At 31.6% G+C, this 14,849-nt stretch overlaps 4 protein-coding genes across 9 annotated transcripts in view; 3 read left to right on the top strand and 1 right to left on the bottom strand.

Moving 5' to 3' along the window:
- The first annotated feature begins 582 nt into the window (after nucleotides 1-582).
- On the top strand, nucleotides 583-2,601 carry LOC119829105 (transmembrane protein 231). Its single transcript, XM_038351494.1, has 5 exons — nucleotides 583-868; nucleotides 939-1,111; nucleotides 1,182-1,310; nucleotides 1,890-2,115; nucleotides 2,330-2,601. The coding sequence occupies exons 1-5, from the start codon at nucleotides 730-732 to the stop codon at nucleotides 2,587-2,589; spliced, it is 927 nt and encodes a 308-aa protein (XP_038207422.1). The 5' UTR covers nucleotides 583-729; the 3' UTR covers nucleotides 2,590-2,601.
- A 180-nt stretch (nucleotides 2,602-2,781) lies between these two features.
- Nucleotides 2,782-3,910, bottom strand: LOC119840517 (mitochondrial import inner membrane translocase subunit Tim21). Its single transcript, XM_038367176.1, has 3 exons — nucleotides 3,477-3,910; nucleotides 3,202-3,384; nucleotides 2,782-3,000 (listed from the first exon to the last, which is right to left on the bottom strand). Exons 1-3 carry the CDS (start codon nucleotides 3,813-3,815, stop codon nucleotides 2,848-2,850), a joined length of 675 nt encoding a protein of 224 aa, XP_038223104.1. The 5' UTR covers nucleotides 3,816-3,910; the 3' UTR covers nucleotides 2,782-2,847.
- A 238-nt stretch (nucleotides 3,911-4,148) lies between these two features.
- LOC119829590 (solute carrier family 66 member 2) lies at nucleotides 4,149-10,809 on the top strand. Of its 6 annotated transcripts, XM_038352173.1 has the most exons (7): nucleotides 4,335-4,442; nucleotides 4,533-5,010; nucleotides 5,081-5,217; nucleotides 6,250-6,375; nucleotides 6,930-7,146; nucleotides 7,500-7,632; nucleotides 8,837-8,976. In XM_038352173.1, the coding sequence occupies exons 2-7, from the start codon at nucleotides 4,808-4,810 to the stop codon at nucleotides 8,891-8,893; spliced, it is 873 nt and encodes a 290-aa protein (XP_038208101.1). In that variant the 5' UTR covers nucleotides 4,335-4,442; nucleotides 4,533-4,807; the 3' UTR covers nucleotides 8,894-8,976. The 6 variants fall into 6 exon arrangements, with proteins under 6 accessions (XP_038208136.1, XP_038208145.1, XP_038208101.1 ...); XM_038352181.1 differs by having other exon boundaries at nucleotides 4,340-5,010; nucleotides 8,837-10,809; XM_038352190.1 differs by having other exon boundaries at nucleotides 4,341-5,010; nucleotides 6,298-6,375.
- A 268-nt stretch (nucleotides 10,810-11,077) lies between these two features.
- Nucleotides 11,078-14,849, top strand: part of LOC119831959 (ubiquitin-conjugating enzyme E2Q-like protein CG4502) — a 15,686-nt gene continuing 11,914 nt past the window's right edge. The window contains exon 1 of the mRNA XM_038355533.1: nucleotides 11,078-11,235. The gene's annotated coding sequence lies outside the window, so the exon portion shown is untranslated. The remainder of the gene's footprint in view (nucleotides 11,236-14,849) is intronic.

The following is a 14,849-nucleotide window of genomic DNA, read 5'->3' as shown; positions in this document are numbered from 1 at the left end:
GCGTTTAAAATCCGTTGAAAAGTTTTTAATTTCTAAATGTATAATACTCGCGTGAAACCAAACACAAGAAAAAACTAGAATTATTATAAAGTGTTTTGAAATGCGTTTTAAAGGTAATTTCAATTAATTGCGTCACTTTCATATTATTATTATAATGTTTCTCTCCATACTTCACGGGTACCACCAAAAGGAAGATACTAGGTCCTTTGGAAGTTTTACGAGAGGACACAGGTCAAACACCTAGAGCCCATACCCACATTAGGCAATTTAATGTGTTGTGGGACACCAGCCGCAGCCTGCCTACAACTGCACTATATAAAGATAGACTCTTAGGCAGTGCGCGGCCGATGTAGGACTATTGCAAAAAATTTAGGCCCAGATTCCCTTTCCCCATTAGACAATTCCATTCCTAAGCTCTTGCATCTCCACTCTAGACGGCAATTAAGGCAATAAGAACGTGAACCCAAAAGACATGTATCCTTGACTGTTCTAAGACTACAAACGAGTGATTCGTTGCTAAGCAACGGTCTAAAGTCTGAACTTAGCGGTAAAAAATAACAATATTGATTTATTTTCGATACATATTACACAATTCACATTGTACCCCATATACTACTTACTCTGTGATACCTATGGAGAAATGTAAACAAAACAGCCAATATTCTTTATTATAAGATTTAAAGTGGCCTCAATTATTCGTAATATATTATATTGAATAATTAAATTATTATGGGTCCATACAGGTTGTTCAGTTATAATGTGGAAATTCAGTACAAAAGTTATTTTCTTTCCAAAGCAATGTTGTTTACATTAATCACTACAGCTTTGAATATAGTCTTACCATTTTTCATTGCATATAGAAGTAGAGGTAAATATTATATTTAGCATAGTTTAATCACATAAAATAATAGTATTAAATTGTCAAAATAATGTTTCAGGATTTTGGCTTAATTCGCATTATTTTTATGAAAAGCCGATGATTCGCCCTACCTTTGATTACTTACTTGTAGCAGAAACTAGTGACCCTAGTGTTACATTTACATGTGGTGATACACACAATTTATTTAACTATGCAAATAAGGATTTTGAAGAACATTGTGCGGAGGTTCAGGTTTGATACTGTTTTTAAGTTGTTTTTTCCACATTCGAACAAGTGTGTTAAAATTTTATTTTTATTTCAGATCCAAGAACATGATTACAATAAGTATAATAAGAATGATATGTTAAGTTTTAGACTTAAATTAAATGTACCAAATATGCACACAATTGCTTCTATAATTTTAATTTTAGGCCTTGATTTCCATTTAATGGTAAGTAAAGTTATATCATAAGTAAGAAAGGTGAAAGAGACTATTCTCCACAACACAGGGAATCTTAGTGTGAGGAATAGTAACTTGTGTATTTCTCAAGTGTTTTAGTAACAATATAGATTTATGTATTTGGTAAATAAACAAATACATTCACATATATAAGGTACATAGATATAGCCTATGTCACTCAGCAAAGTTGCAGCTTTCTATTGGTGAAAGAATTTTTAAAATTGGTCCAGTAGCTTTTGAATTTATTCATTACAAACAAACATACAAAATCTTCCTCTTTATAATATTAGTGTAGATATTGTAGATAAGATTCAAAAGCGAACATTTTTCTCTACATCTTTCTAAATCCATATAAGGGAAGTCCTGTGTCCCCTGTTAAAGTATAGGGCAGATGATAAACACTTGTTTCCCTGATCAATTTTCTTTATGGGCAAATAGAAGAACAGCCTGACTGACTGAGACATTTTTTTTCGGAGTCCCCACTTGAATCAAACCCAGATTCTACACTTGTGTGTTAACCACTGCAGACTAAATACATATAATATGACAATATCATTAATGTTTTTACAGAGTGTATGTCTATTACAAATGCAGAGTTTAGCTGTTATCACAAGAGAATTCACAGTGCCATCTTCAGGTCTCACATTTCATGGGCATTTGAAATTTATACAAACTTCACATTTGCCATGTTTAAGGCATCATATTGATACTACTTATAATATATCATTATTTAATATGCCAAAAGCTACAGAAAATACTGTGGACTCAATGATGGAAAATTACTTTTCAAGAGAGAGTATGTATCATTGCTATAAAGCCAAAGTTTTTAAATTATGAGCACTATGTAAGAAAAAAAGATATTAGCTTGCAATTTAGATCCATGTTAGTTGTGTACTTGATAACATAAGCAAAATAATATTTTATCTCAGCTGCTGAAACAATAAGTAATTTTATGTTTGCATATGATTTCTATTTTGTGTAAAACGATAAATCTAATTCTTCTATTGCAGCAACAACACATGTGACACCAATATATATAAGAAATCAAATTGGTTCAACGGGAGCTTTTTATATTGATGTCAATCTAAAAATACCAGAAATGCAAATATTATACATCCCTAGTATTTTGCAAGAAATCAAATGGGCCTGGCCCCAGTACCTGTCAATGGTTGTTGTTTTTTATTGGATTATTGGTAAAATAAAGAAATTTGTGTTTAACAATCGTTTGCTTATGGCATGGGAAATAATTCCTTGGAAGAAACTACAATAAAGTTCTGTGAGTAGATTATGAAGTTAGTTAATAATGTAAAAAAAACCATAGACCACAATTAATTAAGAAGGTAATTATTATATTGATATTATGTTTTATTTCAATAACCATAGATAGAAAATAAAAACAAAGGGATTGTTAATTTGAAAATTAAAATACAAATAAGGTACGGATAATAAAGCAATGCCAACATAATATCTGTCTGTACATTTTATTCACATTTCTATAACTTAACTAATACACATAGCACTTGAGTTTTCACTGAGTAAGTGTTAATGTTGGAAATTGACCATTAAATTCAGCTGATGATTTGTCCAACTCTGCTCTATTATCTTCAATTATGAATGTCTTTCCACTGTAGTCATCCAGCTGCACAAGTAAGTAACGGCACATGTAATTTCCATACTCATTCTGTAATTGAAACATTGATCTGTGACTCATATAAAAACACAAAATATTGAAGTCTCAATATAAAAAATTGGTGTTGGCTTTGATCTATGAAACATCTTATTTTAGAGTGATGTTATTTTTATGGTACAAACAAGACTTTTTTTTACTTGAGGTACAACTAAAAAAAATACTTAATAAAAATCAGTATTCTAATCAATATACCTGCTTCATATCCAATTCCACTACAGCTTTATTTCTGATACCCTTAATGTAAAACCTCATGCGCATATGCTTAACTCCATTTTTTTCATAAACAGCATGACTAACGTGAGTCCGCCTTCTTCTTGATGTTTCTTCTCCATATCCCTTTATTGGAGCACCTAAAGCGTCCTCAACTCTGGGGTCCTACAATTGCAAACATTCATCAAGTCTTTGAGTCCAAGTTGTATATGAAAGAAAATAATGTAATATTCTAATCACAATATGTAGGTACACACATTTTTACATTTTTCAAGCGCTTCTGAGTATATACTATTGGGACTGTTACTGGAGAATAATTCCCTAAAAACATAGTAAAATATTACTCCAGTCACTCCAACACCAACTAATATAATCCCTGTGTAAGACACAGTCTTAGTTGTTTCTTTGATTTTTTCTCCAAGCGGTCTAACGTCAGTAGACACATCTCCACTATCTTGAGAAGCCCGACTTTTAGTCAGGCCTCCTTCTTTTTGACTAGAAAGATATCGAAGACTAGATCTCCAGAACCCTATTGTGACGGGTATAACACTTCTATTGCATCGAATTAAAGGTAATGTCTTAGAAAACAAGTTCATTTTATAATATTTTTCTTATCATATGATTTAAAATTTCATTGTCATAAAAATAAAAATAGCACAACGAATTATAGGAAAATCATTGTCAAATTATCAGTCAAGTGTCATTCACTGTTTCACAGATTAATTTACCAATTACCACAGATAGTACTATAGTGAAATCTACTACGTCCATAGGTGGAAGTACTATCTTTAAAGCTAAAATTTAATTAACACGATAGGTAATAGCGGTAAACGAGAAATTTTTGTATGGATATATTGTTATATAATCTAGTATCGGAGAGGGTGGATGGTTCAAATCTCCTGCTGAAATTACGAAATCATTACTAATAAATAAAAACTGTTTTTCTTACAATCCTAAGGGTAACTTTATGTACTTTAGCATATTTATTTTGAATGTAACAAATCCCATACAATCTATCTAGGTACTGGCTAATAGTTGAAACCACAGTAAATATGAATCAACATTATATAAAAAATAAAGAAAACGTCACTGGAGAAGTTGAGTTATTAAACGTCAAATTAATTGTCAATTTGGCATATTCATGTACCTAATAGAAGTTTATTTTAGTTTAATTCTTTATCAATTTATCAGTGTCTTCAGAGTTCTGTCTTCTACCTACAAAGGTTTTTGAATATAATTTAATTCACATTATCAAAATGGTTATCCTCTTGTAAGATTTTTTAATATATTCCATAGGTATCTTTAAATTTTAGTTTATCTTCAGTGATTTAATCATTTCGTAAGTTTATAAAATATATTAAAGTACAGCACTTCACAAAAGGGGCATCAAAATCAAAGTAATATTTAAAGGTATTAGACAGAGAAAAAATTACCATCGAAACTACGGTCAAGAGAACTCAATCATTAATATTAATACTGTGCAAACTGAATATTAATACAATGTGGTGAATATGGAAATCGTCAGTGACACTTGCCAATGTGTTAAATCAAAATAAAACAAGAAATAAAAGAATATATTTATTTTATCATGGATTGGATTATATCTGATGAATTGGGGCTAACTGTAGGCCATCTTGTTGGCTGGGGAGCAGCAGGAGCTATGATTATCGGAGGTATTGCGCCTTACATTCCACAATATAAACAAATTAAAAAGACTCAAGATGCAGAGGGCTTCTCATTGTATGTGTGTTTAACACTGTTAATAGCCAACACACTCAGAATTTTATTCTGGTATGTATTATAATTGTAAAGTGGTATCATTTATAACGATGCAATAAATTAATGTGAATGCTCCTGACAGGTTTGGGAAGCGGTATGAGATACCTCTTCTAATACAAAGTATTGTAATGAATATAACAATGTTCATAATGATTCATCTGTGTGTTAATGTGAGGAAAAAGAATCAAATCATAAGAGCTAGAGAGAGAATATTTACTGGTTAGTATGAAACCTTTTATGTAAGTAGTATTCTGTGTGTGCATGTCTTTTTAAAAACAGTAGTGTTTATTTTGCAAAGAATTCTTGAAAATTCAGATATTATTTTCATAGAATTTAAATATAGTATCTTTCCATCCACTTGTATTACAAAAACAGGAATCAATATATTTCAAAACCTTAATAAAGTGTGTTGACTTCTCTATAGATCTAATGGCAAGTCTTCTTATTAGTTTTAAGAAAAATCCTGATAGATGGTACCTCACGGAAGGCACCAAATTTCAATTAAAAAAATGTCAAAATCTGTTTACCCACTAAAAATTTCTGAATTACCAACCCAAACAAAAATCCAACCAAATAGAGAACCTCTCTTTTTTTAAGACTGTTGAAAATTATATCAGCACTAGCTTTCCGCCCGCGACTTCGCACGCGTGAAATACGATTATATCGCGCGACATGGTAGAGTAGCCTAGTCTTTCCCAAGGACTAGACATTTTTCATCCCCTATTTCATTTTTTCTATATAAAAATTATCCTATGTCATTTCCTAAGTTCAGTTCTATGTTGATACCAAATTTCATCAAAATAGATTGAGCAGTTTAGGCGTGACAGCGTAACAGACAGACAGAGTTACTTTCGCATTTATAATATTATTATAGTGGCGATGATTATAAATGTTAATGTGTCTAACATAACAACAGGAATACTTCATTAAACACAATTAACTATTATAATGGTGCTACAGAATTATTTTGTTAGTTAACTATTTTCTCTCTTGTATTTATAATATTCCAGCAGAAAATGCTAACTTCTTTATTATTTGCACATAATAATTATGTATTTTTTTTTTCTTCCTATCATTATTCTTAATTGGTGGTGGTATTTTATATATATTTTTCTTATGAATACGAACTTTTTTTTATTTTTACTTCTTTTTGTTTTTATGTCTCTCTTAATTATTTATTGATCTAAATCTTTTTATTTTTAACATTTATTTTATGTTTTGTTTGGTGGTTGGTGTGATTGGTGAAATTAGGTGCAATATTCATGTTATATATACTATTGTGTTGTACAAATGGCTCAGCTCAGCCAGATGAAACTGCGCGCTGGCTCGGGCAGCAGAGCGGCGTCACGGGCGGAGAGAAGCCACGTCGCTTCTACGGTGAGTTTAGTCTCCGCGTTGAATGTGGTTTGCGTGACGTATATGATTTACTCATTCATCGATCATTTTTGTTGCAGCAACCAGTGATGTACACGCTTCTAACTTTGGATTTATATATCATGGCTTGGTATATTGCCATTTATACATTCATAATTTGTGTACACATTTTGTTTCGTTTGTATTGTTTGGCATGTGGTTTGTTTTGTTTGAATTTTGTTCGGATTCACGTTTGAAGGAAAATAATAAGGAATGTTCAATGGTTTCAAATCCAACTCATCAGTCCACCAAACTTAAACATTGCTCGTTTAACATGGTTCATTGCTCTGATACTGTTCTTATATAATATTCTCAAACATAGTATTACTTTATCTCATTTGTGGACAGAGCAATGACCAGGTCACTATGTATTTATATTTTCATTATCTTATCTCTAAATGACACTGTGCATGATGTTTCCTACTTAAGATATAATTAAGTTACATTAACAAAATACTCTTATTGCTACAATTAATGATTATACAGTTTGTAAATAATGATGTATTGGCGTGTTTCAGATATGGATAGAAAATATTTTTGGGCTTGGACTGACTTCCAGAGTTATGTAGACTGTATGTTGGTCTTCTCGGTGCTTGGGTCGGCTATTACGTATTTATTAATAGAATTTTCCCCATTCGTCGAACTAATTGGCTTCCTAGCTGTATTCACAGAGGCTATGCTAGGTGCACCTCAGATTGCGAAAAATCACCAAAATAAAAGTACAGAAGGAATGAGGTAAATTAAAAATGTTATGATTTTTTTTTTATTATAAGCACCAAAATATTAAAAATTAGATATCAACGTTGATATATATCAAATTTATACTTATACTAGTTGACCCGGCAACGCTGTTCTGCCTTACTCTTATCATTTATTGATATAAAAATTGACGTTGGCCGATTCTCAGACCTACCCGATGTGCACACAAAATTTCATTAGAATCGGTCCAGCCGTTTCGGAGGAGTAAGGTAACTAACATTGTGACACCAGGATTTTATATATATATAGGTGAAATATATAGATAAATATAGACAGCTTAACATATAAACGTTTTTATTATAAAAATAACTGTTTTTTTTTACTTGCAGTGTCAGTATGGTTATAATGTGGACTTTTGGTGACATCTTCAAGACTGCTTACTTTGTGATCAGAGAAGCGCCGACACAGTTCTGGGTTTGCGGCAGCCTACAAGTGACGCTAGATATCGTCATTCTTCTCCAAGTTAGTATCTTATCAGCGACAATAAATATTGCTTTAACGATTACAAAGTTCACAGGATATAATCAGTTTGCATGGTCACGCTAGGCGAATGTTAAGTTTCGTAATTGAATTTATAATCAAAAATATTATTAGTTGTCGATAAATAAAAAAATTGTCACCTCATAGGTATTTAGGGATTAATCTATCATTGATATAGGGAATCCTATAAAATACTTTTATCTTTCGAAATAATATAAATATGTTACTTTAATATGTATTTAACATGCTATTTGCGAATCTTTAAATGGTCACATACAATGATGAATATTTGTTATGGTATTAAAAACAATAAACGTCTACAGGTAATCTTTCAAGTGAATAAATATGCTTTCGTCCAATGGCTTAGGATAACAGCGTATAACAGTAAAGAGAGATAACGATTTATCTATGAGTCATGTAAAACGAAAAAGAACACCTAAAATGTGTATTATATCATGATATCATGATCAAATTCATTAGAAAAATCATTTGCCTTTTGTATTTTTTTAAATAATTGGAATAAATATAAGGCAATCGTAATTTGTTGAAAAGTTCTTAGGGCTTCGAGAGTTGCGTTTCTCATAGGACATAAATTTATTTGTTGAAGAAGGCTAGTAGAAACTTAACTTCGACTGTGTCGGGTCACTCTTGTGCAAACGCCATCTTGAAAAAAGGGGTTCCACACTTTACCTCCTAACCTAGTAGTCCTGCAATCAAATTTATCAGACATTATTGCTAGCAAATTTATCTTCAACTGTCATTTGTCTGTTTCTATGACTTTTTACTGAAAAATTAAAATAGAGCACTCTGATGCTTCGCATCATGAGTCGTGCAATAGACGCACGCTAACATCTAAAATATGTAAAACTAGCTGCGAACCGCGGTTTCACCCGCGTAAGTCCGTATCCCGTAGGAATATCGGGATAAAAAGCCTTGCCTTTATGTTATTCCAGTTTTTCAGCTATCTACGTACCAAATTTCATTGCAATCGGTTCAGTAGTTTTTGCATGAAAGAGCAACAAACACACACACATCTTTACAAACTTTCGCATTTATAATATTAGTAGGACAGTAGGAAGTAGGATTTCAATGAACTGAACGTTAATTTTAATTTAAGTACCGCCAAATCTGACATTAATTTAAACATATAGAATGTTGGGAGTCATATAATTTGTCCGCTTTCCAGGTGTGGTGGTACAGGCACAACACGGCGGCGGCTCGCCGCTTGCGCCGCGGGGATTAGCAGTGGACCGAGACTGACTTATAGCACTCGCTGAACGCCTTCCGCGTGTACTGGCCGCCGCTGTGCCACATCTTCCATTCCTTATGACCAATACACGCATAGACTGTTACGGCTCTGTGACCGTTTTAGTATTAACACGTCTCTCCCTGAGCCAGCGCAAGCTAAAATCGCCTTTAAACACTTCCCCTTTAAGTTTAATTTACGTAGTGACGTAATATTGAAAAATTTGTATTTCGATTACGGAGGCTGCGAACGGAATGTAATGAATACGCTCGACGAGCTGGCGGACTCTGGTGCAGAAATGATCCAACTCACATCGAGTCTGAAATTTAACTATTCGCGGGTTAACGGCTATTGAAGTTAGTCTCATTGTTTTATAGAACGAGGGTTTTTGGGTCGTGATTTTTGTTATGTAGTGGGATGGATGATTTTTGTATGTGGAGTCTCATTGTATGTGTATATTTAGTAAGTAAAGGCAGCCATAGGAACGGTTCGCATGAACTAATTTTGTCGTTTTCATTATATTTTGGTATGGTGCTATTGCTGTCGAACCAATGAGACTACTTTTTTTTATTTGTCTTAGTGTGAATATAGGTACAAATTTATAAAATATATTAATCTTTAAATAATTATTTATTGTGATGTGTGTTGTTTAATGTTTATATTGTTTTATACATAATATATTATAGAATTGATGACGTTTTCATAGCTATATGTACCATATATTACTATTTCATAAGAATACTTCGAAATTGATAGTCGTTTAAAAGGCCTTATTCAACCAATTTTAATAAGTAGTAAGAAACAATCAAAGAAATATGATACATTTCAAAGGTAAGATTAATTTATTTTCTCTAGATTGGATGATAAAATTAATTATTATAAAAATATGCTGCACAATAAAATTATATTAACACTGTTTAAAGCTTTATGTAGAAAATAGATATAGTATTTTTATATATTTTGATTAATACTTTAATTGTTAAGCTTTATTCCGATTGCAGATAATAAGTACACAAGCAATGCGTTTATATTATGACATTTTACATTTCAATTGCATTTTATTGTCAAAAACGTAATGTACCTACCTATTTTAAAAACGTCTAGAATTTACCTAGCACTTCTACCGGATTAGTGGGTACATGATACAATTATCCAGTATTACGAAGTATTTTCAATGCTCGAATGCTCGAAGACTTTAAATACCCATTGTACATTGTATAATTTAACCAGTTTTAAGTTTTTGATAGAAAATGTAAATTTTAATTGTAGCAGAATATTTTATGATATATCTATTTCTCGATTGCTCGTTCAATCTGATTTATTGAGAAAATAAATACTATATCAAGCAAATTAAGCTAGTTTAATGGGAAAGAAGTACAGTTAGTCATCATATTTCTTCCTTTTGTAGGAAATTGTACCTCAATATGACGTTGTTGTACTATATAAATTTTTTAAGTCATTAGTGTAAAGATTAATTTTAATGTACGTGACAGTTATGTCATGTATTTTATTTTTTGTATATTATGTTATTCGACATTTCTCGTAGCGTTCTCAGCTAATAATTCTTATAAATGCAGTTGTAGTGTTATATTTTAGTATTAAAATCAATTGTAATTATGATTTGTCCAGAAATGTACGTTGCATTTATGCATAAAAGTGATCATAAAACGATTTGACTGCGCCGCAAAATTGAGAGAAATTCAACATGTGATACATATCATAAATATGTATAATAATAAATATGTATTTAAATGATATTAAGACATCTAATTTTTTTATTAACAAATGAAGTTGACGTTATTAGTCAATTAACGAAATAATTTATTGCAAGTTAAGAAACGTACATATGTTGTGATTTTAGAAGTTAACCATTCTTATTCATATTATTACATTAATAAAGTTGTTTGTTTATACAAACTTGTTTTTCTTACTAATCGCACACAAAGGAATCTATTCTTGTACCTAATGAATGAATTAATCTGTCAATTATGAAGAAGCAACAGAGCGCGTCACAGCTAGTTGCGTTATGTACATACGTATTGTGTAAGGCTAAGGCCAGTAATCTGCGCGCACTTAGTCCCATGCGGTTAACGTCAGCAAGGGATACATCTCCGAGAGCAACGAGTGTGTCTGACAAATTTGAACCCTATGCATCTTGTGTTAAGGTCGCGAAATAGTCACGCGTAAGGGTGGATCGATGGTCGAGGTTGTGTCAGGAGCCGGAGGGCGCCATCACGCGGAGTATATTGAAATGCCCTCAGTGCGCGGGGTTTCTTACCGCCGCTCGGGCGTATGGGAGGGCCGGCGATAATTGATATAGACGAATTGTGGACAATAAGGTAAGATAGTTGTTGAGATAAATCTTAAATCATAGTATAAGAATACGTTTAAAAATAGCATTAACCGCATTTTTCGCAGTTTGTAAAATTTCCTTACTACCCGTCAATGAAAAGCCATTCATTGACAATATCATAAATTGTATGCAAAGATTGTATCATTGTGTAACAATTCTATTTAATTTCTTTCATACATTGTCATTCAAACTATCTAACTTTATATTTTCAACCAATTTATGATTTCACGTAATGCTGAAAACACAATCAAAGCTTTTACTATTTTATAAAGTGTAAACAATTACAAAAATAATAATATCACATTGTTTCCTTTTGATAAACACACTGGTTTATCAAACAAAGCCGTGGCGCGTCAATTAATAATATTTCTCTCGTACACGTTTGCATCTGCAGTAACATCCGCAACTCGAGTGCATTCTATAAAGCTCGCAAATGTTTTCGCTGTTATCTTAATGAAATTACGTCTAATTTGTAGTGTGTATAAGTAAGTATGGTCATAAATATATTACACTTCTACACGATTTTTCTTACAGCTTTTAACAATAATTTCATCACTTTGTACTTTGTTTAAGTATTGTTGTAAAAGTAAAAATTTCGATGACGCTAAACTTTTGATTATTATGTTCTCTACCTGTACTGATGTTTATTTATTTGTTGTAATTTAAAAACTTCAATTAAACAAGTATTCTAGTTTATCTCCCAAAGCACTTTGACCAAAATTTTTTGACAACATATTTAAATGACTGGTGGTTACTAAAAATCTAAAATTTATGGCTTTTATGGCCTACTCATTAGGTGCTTCTATGCGATTACGTGGGAACACAGAACAAAAAAGAGAGTACCTAGTGATCATGTTGGTACCTACTTCACCCACCACTGATATCTAACAAAGATATGAAATATAAAGGGTTATACTATTAATCAAATTATTGAATAATAATTATTAATGTAAAGATATACTTATGATATTTTAATCAGAAAATCCTTAATTTTGATTAGAGAAAGACATCGCCTCCCAATCTTAACAAATATAAACAATCATTTTATTATTGTTTGCTGCTCTATCTGTAATATTTTAGTAACTGAACGGCTGTCTATCATAGTATGAAACATTATTCCAATTAAAAAATATATGTGTTTAGGGTTAACTTTTTCGTGATGAAAAAATAAGTGGGCGGATCGCCAGGATTGATATTATTTTACATTCCACACCCTTGCCGTTCACATTTCACTTAATTTTGCAATTTGACCGAAAGTGTTATTAGCTAGTGTCATAATACGTTGTAACGATATTCAGACAATAATAATTATCTTTATGAACCGACGCCATCGCCACCTAATACTTATAATATAATGGTCTAGTTAACTATATTAATCAATGATTCGTATATAAATTGTAGTATTTGCTCTTCGAAAATAGTTTTTTATGTGTAATAGGAATAAAAAGATGGTGATCATCAACACTATTTTATATAAAGGCACCTTGCATAGGCCATAAAATTCTAATACCTAGCTACTTCAAACACGACACCCATTATATTTGAAGGCATACAAATTCCGTTTTGATAAATTGCGTTCTTTATTATATTAGAGAATTGTGTCTCTTCACGATACAGTTCTCATAAGATTATCAAGATGAGAATTGAGGTAGAACCTTAATGACCAGTCGCAATGTAGGGCAATCCTTTATGATTCCATCTATAATTTCATACATTTTGGTACCCCCTAAAGTACGGCAACTTTAATACATACTTGGTGGCTTTTGTTACGTTAGTAGTACCTACCTAACCCTTTAGTAATCTGTGTTTATGTTATCAATGAATTACCTAATTACATTTCATTATAATGAACAACCGTATGTATTGTTGTTATTTCAAATACAGGGGTACCTAATCCAAAATTGTACTTACCTACATGTACGAATGTCAATCATATTTATTACACATAACTCATATACGACCCAGAAAACGTTATTCTGCCAGGTAACCTTTATCACTTAGAGCTCTTAAAGGCATAAAAAATTAAAATAGTTTGCGACCTTTTCTCACACTATTTCTGTTGATCTGTTGCGGAGGACCTTGATTATAAATACCCTACATACGTCAAAGTTTTTCTTCTTTACCAGAATATATATATGAGAAAACATAACACAGCCACGATACAGAATAATATGACAAATTTGTTAACTTATCAGTAACAAAGCATTGTGAGCATTTTAAAAAAAATTTCAAACTATTTATCGTTCTAGTCATGGATGTCTAAAAATAATCACAGCACATTATGTGAATTCGATTTATTTATCGTTTTACAATATAGATCCTTGAGGCCAAAGTACCTGTACGTATAATACAACTGCTATACTGGTACATTGTTATTGTGTCCTCATTCCTGCTGTCGGTATATGGCGAAGTGGTGACACGTGCTTGCAACGATCGTGAAAATAAATTATTGCACGAGTTATCTCACCGACACCGATAAATTTCATTGGCTACATTGTATCTTTATACAATAAATAAACTAATTATGAAATTTCATCAACAGCTACAAATGTTGAAGGGTTGATTATACGCCCTAATTAACTTTTTGAAGTGTTAAAGGTTTCAAGGACCTTTACTTTATTTAAAGGTAACCAAAAATAACAAGAACAATAAACTGTTTAATTCACTTTGCTTTTCTTTAAAGTTACATTTTGTAACGTTGTTAAAGTGCCAAATTATACATTGCTTAATATAAAATAAAAAAAAAAATAATAAATTTGGCATACCTACATATGTTACCCTTAAAGAAATTGAAGTATAACGGTTACTCAAAAGGTTTACGTATTAATTATAATACTGTTATGGCTGCACCGCTAGCATTATCAAATACTAATTAGCGTTAAAAGCACGTTCGGAGCATGTAAACAAAGCTATGCATTACCGTTTTCCGGTGTTAATCCTATACTAATAATAATACAGTCTAGCACAGAAGAGGGTCTGTCAAGATATCCGGTAGCACTTACCTATTGAATGAACAATCTGCAACCTACGCTTACGCCTCAATTGTTATGTCATAACAGCTCTAAAAGGTCATACCTAGTTGGTTATAAAAGCATAATATATGAATGCATAGAGATAAGATGCGCTAATATAAGCATCATTCAGCAATGAAAAATATATAACAACATGAACAGGCTAATTTCTTTATCTAATTTCCCTCTCGACCTTATATTAGTAATCAATGTCCTCAACATTGTAGGTTCTTTTCCACTATTGGTAGACTACTTTTACAAAATCTGTCTAAATAGTTACATTCTCTACTATCACTACCTATCTATATATTTAAGGTGATTGTGCTTTTATATAGTTATTATATTATAATTTGCATTCTTAGGTATTTATATATAGTAATTATAATTCTTATATAGTTATAATATATGTATACGGTTAATAAATGCTCGTGCCATTTCCTGCGTCCCTTCGTTTTTGCTGTTTGCTTGTTGTTATGAAATAAATATAATACGTTTACTTTATTATATGTATTACGTAGTCTGGCCATAAATACTGTTACACTTAATTATAAAAAAATATTACATTTGAATTTCGAATCTGTCATTTTTA

Source organism: Zerene cesonia, chromosome 1, assembly GCF_012273895.1.
Source record: "Zerene cesonia ecotype Mississippi chromosome 1, Zerene_cesonia_1.1, whole genome shotgun sequence".
In the NCBI taxonomy this organism is placed as follows: Eukaryota; Metazoa; Arthropoda; class Insecta; order Lepidoptera; family Pieridae; genus Zerene; species Zerene cesonia.
This window is presented reverse-complemented; position numbering and strand designations above follow the sequence as displayed.